The 7,702-nt window shown below is 42.7% G+C and overlaps 1 protein-coding gene across 1 annotated transcript; it reads left to right on the plus strand.

The window, feature by feature from the left end:
* The first annotated feature begins 4,150 nt into the window (after positions 1-4,150).
* Positions 4,151-5,638, plus strand: LOC127095566 (uncharacterized). Its single transcript, XM_051034239.1, has 2 exons — positions 4,151-4,792; positions 4,937-5,638. Exons 1-2 carry the CDS (start codon positions 4,151-4,153, stop codon positions 5,636-5,638), a joined length of 1,344 nt encoding a protein of 447 aa, XP_050890196.1.
* Positions 5,639-7,702: the final 2,064 nt, after the last annotated feature.

Below are 7,702 nucleotides of genomic sequence, written 5' to 3' on the forward strand. Positions count from 1 at the left end.
CAACTCTGTCATTCCGGGTGGAATCTGCAATAATTGGGTTGCTGTTGATGTTCTAACAGTTATCCACAAGTCCACGTAATATGTTCATTTTGTTTGAAAACCCTTTTCCCATGCCAAAAGGAGAAGTGATGACATTGGTGGCATATTTGTTTAATACAATGATATCCATTCAATAATCACATGTCAATCTTTTCATTTGCATAATGATTTGCCTCGCTTGAATTCTGAAATCTCTTTTATACTTAAAATCATTATGTAGGTTGATCAAACCCATTGAACATAATGATTGAACACCATCTCCCAACTTTAAGTTCCCTGTATTTGAGGCAGAAGAAGATGATGTTGAAGAGATTCCTTATGAGATTACCCGTCTGCTTGAGCACGAGGAGAAGATTATTCAGCCACATCTTGAGAATCTGGAAACAGTCAACTTGGGGTCTGAAGACTGTGTTCGCGAAGTGAAGATTGGGGCACTCCTTGAAGAGTCTGTTAAGAAGGGGTTGATTGAGTTGCTACGAGAATATGTCGACGTCTTTTCCTGGTCGTATGAAGACATGCCTGGTCTAGATACTGATATCGTGCAACATCTCCTGCCTTTGAAGTATGAGTGTGTGCTTGTGAAGGAAAAGCTCAAAAGAACTCATCCTGATATGGCAGTAAATATTAAAGAAGAAGTTCAAAAGCAAATTGATGCGGGGTTTCTGGTGACTTCTACATATCCTCAATGGGTGGCCAATATTGTGCCTGTGCCTAAGTGTAACACCCCAAAATTTGCCCTCCTCATTCATGCATTCATTTTTAGATCATTTAACATTTCATATTGCATTTCATCATGTCAATCAGAATCAGATCCAAGAAGCTTGAACATCACCCAAGACACTTTGTGGGTTCTATCCGGGTGATCAGTCAACACAAGGGAAAGACTTGAGTTACTTCCAACAGGTTCAAATGGGGTCTATTCATCATTCAGAATGCTAATCTCGAAGGAGCAAAAATCTGTCCCTGAGCTGTCATGCTCGCTAAGCGAGCAGCATGGTTCGCCCAGCGAACCTTGAACTGTCATGCTCGCTAGGCGAGCAGATCCTTCGCTAGGCGAAGCCCACGCATTTTGAGAAAAATAACAGAAAATCTTGGGCTTGAGTTTCCCTCATTTGAGCCCACCAAGCCATGAAAATCAGGTTATGAATACTAGAGTTTCAGTGGAACAAAACCGAAAAGGAAAAAAGAGGCAGAGAAGGAGAGAGACGAACTAATCTGCAGCTACCTCCAGACAGCTCTGAAAGGTTCACCCTGATTCACACACTTTTTCACCTCCGTCTCACGCAAACCCTAACATTGCTTTGCAAACCCAGTCGTGCCATTCGATTTTAATCGATCTCTCTAATCAGGTTTGCCCTTATTCCCATTACTCTATGCTTTCAATTTGAATTCTCTGAATGTATGAGGTATCGTTAGGTTTTGCCCACGGGTTTAGATATTTATGAATGTATAAAGCAATACCTTGAATGTTTAATCACAAAATCACAGAAATGGAGAACCCAAATGTATAAAGCTTAAATGTTTAATCACAAAATCACAAAACCTTGAATGTATAAAGCAATACCTTGGGGTTTCCGAGATCATACTGTTATCCATGAAGAACCCAAAAGCCGCAGGCGCTTGCTAGCACCTCGCTAGGCTAGCACGCAGCGAAGCTTCGCTAAGCTTTCGCTAAGCGAAGCAACAGCGATCGCGACAACAATTGTTTTTTCTGTTTTCTCTAATCTGCTTTGTGTTCGTCATGGCATTGTTTTCTCCTGATTCCATCCTGTTACTCTAACCTGTTTGTTGAGTTTTTATGAGGGCTCACATGACTTTAGAAGAGATGGCTTGCTTGGTATTCCACTTTATTTGTGGGATACCACCTGGAGGTTTATTCCGATTACCTGTACTGACTCGCTTTCTTTGATGGTGCTAGCTTGAGGGATCTCCGGGTTTCTTGTGTCGTTAGTTGTTATTACTTCGGATTTTTATCCGTGCGGTAGATCTCTTGATCCCTTTACTTTTCCCGCATTTCACCGCTTTCTTAGTTGGAAGACCTCGATAGGAGACAATGTTTTTTGTGTGTTTATTTTTGTGCCTAAAGACCTCCAAGAAGAGGCACCAGTACTAAAGACCTCCATGAAGAGGCAATTGACGGATAAAAGGGATTAGTAGTCAATTCCCCGTTATTCAGTGCGTCGTTCTTTAAGATCACATTACGTGTCGATGCTTCAGAACAAAAGCCCAAGATCTTTTGTCCGGTCGGTCAGTGGAGAGGGTTCCACCTTTCTGAATCCCCACTTTTTGTCATGAGCTCGCCCTGTCCAGGGTTAAGAGCTATGAGGTCTTATCCTCATTACCCTTTTGATCTGCTCACCCCGACGTTCAGTGTCACTAATTAAGAGCCCATTTGATTACCCTCCCATGGCTTGTCTGTCGAGGTTGATATGACACCTCTTGACTAAATCCCTACCCATGTATGTTTGAGCCTCTTTTGTTGGCATGTTTACTTTATGCATGTTTGTTTTGTATGGTGTGATCGTCTCCCCACAGGATTGCTAGGCTTCGTATAGTCTCTCGTTTGCATGTCAAGTAAGGTAGCGCGGTTCCTTAGTCTAGGACTGCCTTTTTGCGTGAGCATCCCTAAACAAAAAACTCATTGATTTTTCTTCTCCTAAGAACACGTTTACTCCTTCTACTACAGGCGAGTAAGTCTCCAAAGGTCGAGCATCCAGTAGATTACGTAGTAACGTCGTTCGCCCAAAACCAACCTGTAGTTAGCCGAACTACGTTTTGCTCTGATTCTCATTCCAGATGAGATACGTAGGCATAAGATGCGACGTCTTACCGAGCACACATCCCCCTAACCCATAGGTAGCCGAGCTACGAAGACTCTGATTCTCATATTCAGATGAGATACGTATGCAGTGGATGCGACATCCGTGCGAGTCATTTTCTTTTGACCCTTCTTTTAGTAAATAGTACATTAGATAAACCCGCACCCTTTAGACAAGAACAACAAGAGTGGATCCCGTAGAGTACTACGGATGCGTAGGGGTGCTAATACCTTACCTTCGCATAATTGACTCCCGAACCCAAGATTTGTTTGCGAGACCTTGTCTTTTCCTTTCTTTTTTCCAGGTTTACTTCGAGCATTTCCTTTCCCTCCTTTGGGATAAATAACGCACGATGGCGACTCTTCTGTCATTTCCTTTTTTCGACGGTTGTTTTTTTTTGCTTTATATTTTTTTAGGCTGCGACAGCTAGCGACTCTACTGGGGACGGCCGTTTCCCTAAGCGAGTCCCTCCTAGCTTTTTTAGGTTTCTTGTTTGTTGGGTGTTTATTCTTTTGTACAATTATTTATTTTTCAGGACTTGTGTACATATCATTGTCGTGTCTGTTGGCTCTGTTGGGTTGTTTGTTTGTGGGAGTGGGATGTTCTGTGTGAGATAGGCCCAATACACAGGCTTGAGTGCACTTAGGACTAGCGTGGTTTCACATGCCCTTACGTTCCGTCTCGGTCCGATGTTGGAATATGAAAACACAATTTAGATGTGGATCTTTCTAGAGAATTCTGTGCTGTGGATCTCCTACAGTGCTAGAGCTATCTGGGAGAACCGTTAAGTTTGGATGACCTTTAGGATGACCTTTACCTTACTTTCATGGGAACTTGGCTGAGACGCTCCTCTTATAGTGGTAGTGCCAAACCGGAAACGGTGGACGTATTATTACTATTCGGCCTGAGAGTCTGTGATATCAATGTCTCTACCCTTTAGCCTCCGCATGTGAGTTGGGTGGGTTGTTTACAGGTGTGCAAGAACCCTTGACCTCATCATACCCTGATATCTGATACCTGGTACTTGATCCTCATGGTTCTATTACCTGGATCCGAACCTCTGGCACTGGTTTTATTTGTGGATCTAAACCTTTAAACCTGCATACCCGGACTACCGACTTTTGAGTACTTCTTCACAGAGAGCAGCCCATGGTTCAGTATATATGGTCGGAGCCGGTCACATGTCCTTTGCATTGCATAACATCATCTGCATATTTGCATCCAACATCTCATGCTTATTCATTTGCAGGGTATTCCCTTTCTCGGTTTGGTTTGGCTGATATGTGCTTATTATGGAGGCTCCCATGAAGAGTAATGTGACCTGTCATTTCTTTGATACTGAGATCGGCCCATTGCGTCAGATAAAAGCTTTGATTACTCCTGACCATGTGGGTTTATTCCGGGATACTTATGGCCACATCTTGCCTATGGTTGAAGACTTGGATGCTTCTCAGAGGAGTCTGATACATACTTGCTTGCAGTTTTATGATCCTCAGTTGCGTTGCTTCACTTTTCAAGATTTCCAGTTGGCTCCTTTATTGGAAGAGTATGCTATGATCTTGGGTGTTCCTCTACAGCATTGTGTCCCTTTCAACTCCGACATACCTCCTCCAGAGCATAAGGATATTGCTAAGGCTCTTCATCTGGAAGTGTTTGTTGTGAAGGAAAATCTCTCTTCTAAGGGAGGTCTGTCTGGTTTTCATCTGGATTTTGTGGTAAACAAAGCCGAAGAGTGTGCTGCTCAAGGCAATTGGGAGGCTGTGTGTGCTCTGTTAGCGTTAAGTGTCTATGGTATTATGCTATTCGCCGATGAACCAAAGTTCAGGAGTATGAGTGCTATTCATATCTTTCTGCTAAAGAACCCGGTTCCCACCCTTCTTGGTGATTTCTATTTTTCGGTGCACAATAAGAATGAGAAACGACGAGGGAGATTGGTCAGATGTTGCGCTCCATTGTTCCATAAGTGGCTCGTGGGGCACTTGCCAAATAACGATGCTTTTCTGAATCCGCATCAAGCAAGGAATTAGGCTAGAAGGTTGGTTGCCTTGACTGCTAAAGACATTAGATGGTGCAATCAGAATACCAAGGGTGGCGATTTTGTTGTTAGCTGTGGGAAATGCCCTAATGAACCATTGTTAGGTATGAAGGGTTGTATCAACTATAACCCAATTCTTTTGAGAAGACAATTAGGGTATGCCTTGACTCACGCTCCTAAGGATCAAGATCTGGTGGAATCTTTTTACTTCCCAGTGCAAGATAATCTAAAACTGGTTAAGCAAGCTACTGGAGCTTGGAGGAATATTCAGACTAAAGGTGCTACTATCTATGGAAAATGTAACAACATCTCTTCTTCCCAGTATGATAGTTGGTTGCGAGAAAGAGCTCGAATTACTCTTCTACCTTTCTCTATGGGAGAACCATCTGATCCGGTTATTGTTGAGTCTGTCAGCATGGTTGAGTATAACAGTTTGAAGCAAGAAAAGGGAAAAGCCGATAAGTTGAATGTGAAGCTGAGTGAAGGCCTCAAGAAAACATTGTGCGCTAAGAAAGAAGCTGAGAGAGAAGTTCAAAGATTGAATGAGCTACAAAGACAAAGCAATGAGAGGATTGCTGAAGATGTTGATTATATCCGTAAAGTCTGTTCAGGTGAGGATATACTGAAGAAAGCTTGCAAGGCTGCTAAGGAGCAGTTAGGAAGAGCTGAATATAGGCTTATTGAGCGCCAGCAAAGGTGGGAAGAATTGTCTGATCGCCGGAGACAGGTTGAGATAGAAATCTGAGCAGAAAATGAGCGGTTGAAGAGTAGGGAGAACGAGCGGCATGAAGCACTTCGATTGGCTGAACAAGAGATCGTCGAACTAAAGATTCAAGCAGGGGTCAAGAGAATAAAAGAACAAGACAAGTACAGGAAATTGGAACAAGCGGTCAAAACGACGAATTTGTTGATTCAAGGCCTTACAGAACACCCTACTGACCCAGTTATAGAGGCGCTTCTTAAGGAAGTTCGAGAAGACTCGTTTGGGCTAGATATTTGACTCCTTTTGTTTTTGTAGAGTTCACCATCAGGCTTGTTGATGGTTTCTCATTTCTTTGTTCATCACTCTCAGAACAGCTTGTATTTTGACTATGTCACCTTTCGGACGTTTCATTCTCTTTGATTATTTCGTCTGTGTCCAAAGCTTCTTATCACCTCTCCTCGATATTGTTATTTGCCCGTTTGATTGCAGTTGTACACGTTGTTCTGGAAGGTCAAACCGGAATTGAGAGGGGGGTGCCGTAAAGTTTAAAAAGCAGTGCATCGCATACCATGCATATTAACCCTTGTTTGTTTTGCAGGTGTCATCGTAATGTCTAATGTTTGTTCCCTGTTTCAGGCATTATTGGTCCCAAGCGAGTCCACAGGTACCCGACAAAAGAAAATCGTCCGCAACTAGCGATGGACCAGGTACAGAAAGAGCTTGCTGATATGCGTGAAAGGATGGATCAGTTCATGACATTGATGACTGGTATGGCAGAAGGCCAGGAAAAGCTGAGGGAATTGGTTGAGCAACCGAGGCCCGATCCAGCGGTAGAGATACCAAATGCTGAGGGAAACCCTGGTAACCCTGGGAACGCTGATAACCCTGTGAACACTGGTAATACGGGTAACGCAAATGCTGATGGAAACCCGTGTAATGTTGGTAACACGTGGAATGTTGGAAATGGTATTGGCGGAAGGTACAATGTGAATCTAGGAATTCGGATTAACGGGTGCCCCGTTACTGAACATTATCAGTATGATCGATTCTCTTTGCACGACGAAGCCCATGAGACCACTCGTCGTATGGATGAGCTCGCTAAGATGCTCAGAGCTTTGGAGTCTCAAAATTCCTTAGGTTTTTATGTCACAAATCTTGGTCTGGTTCAGGGAGTAAGGATTCCTCACAAGTTCAAACCCCCTACTTTTGAGAAATACAACGGGGCTTCTTGCCCACGCACTCATCTCCAATCTTAGTTGGGAAGGTTGGGAGCTCACACGGAAGACGAAAAGCTGTGGATGTACTATTTTGGAGACAGTCTAACTGGAGCTTCTCGTGAATGGTATTCTCATTTGTCTCGTACTACCTGTAAGACCCCAATTTTGGCCCTAAGATCCCTCATGGCCCATATCATATAATACCATGGCCTCAAGGATCATTGCATGCCCTAGCTTCCCTCTTAGTGGGTAGGTTACCTTGTGAGTGTGGTTCTTGATCACCAAGCATGTTTTGCATTTGTATACCATTGCTTTTCATCTATTTGTTAACCAAAAGTACAAAAATATTGTCATCTAACCTTGTTACTTGCAGCTGAAGCAATCATCAGTCAATCAGTTAAATCAGCCATTAAACAGTGGATGGTGGCCATTCTTGAAGAATTTGGGCACCATGATCAATAATCAAGAGTTCATATATGTTGTGATATCATTTGGAATCAAAATCTCAAGGAATTAGGGTTTGGAATTCATCAGAAGTGGTTCAATCAAGCAAAACCCTAGGAAAGTCAAACTTGGTCAACTGTCCAATTAATCAGTGATTTGATGGTGGGAATTGGTTTGAGGGAGCTCATTCATGTCCATATAGGCCTCATATATCATGTCAAACATCATCATGGAAGAATTTGAAGTCAAACAGAAAATTTCCAAAAATAGAAACTTGACCTGTAATTTTCACCTGCCAAAAATGGAAACTTCTTGATCCTAAACTTGCATCATGATACAAGCTTCAAATGAATTTTTGCCCAACATGAAAGTTGAAGATCTTGTTCTCCCATTTCCAAAAAGTCCAAGAACACTCAATTCCCATGTATGGTTGGCAAGTTATGAT

The sequence above is a fragment of the Lathyrus oleraceus genome, chromosome 6 (assembly GCF_024323335.1).
Source record: "Lathyrus oleraceus cultivar Zhongwan6 chromosome 6, CAAS_Psat_ZW6_1.0, whole genome shotgun sequence".
In the NCBI taxonomy this organism is placed as follows: Eukaryota; Viridiplantae; Streptophyta; class Magnoliopsida; order Fabales; family Fabaceae; genus Lathyrus; species Lathyrus oleraceus.

What these genes read in the sequence shown, in the direction of transcription:
- LOC127095566 (XM_051034239.1), top strand. Translation starts at nt 4,151, where the DNA reads ATGGAGGCTCCCATGAAGAGTAATGTGACCTGTCATTTCTTTGATACT. An exon ending in AGAAACGACGAGGGAGATTG is followed by an intron (nt 4,793 to 4,936) that starts GTCAGATGTTGC and finishes TGGTGCAATCAG; the next exon opens with AATACCAAGGGTGGCGATTT.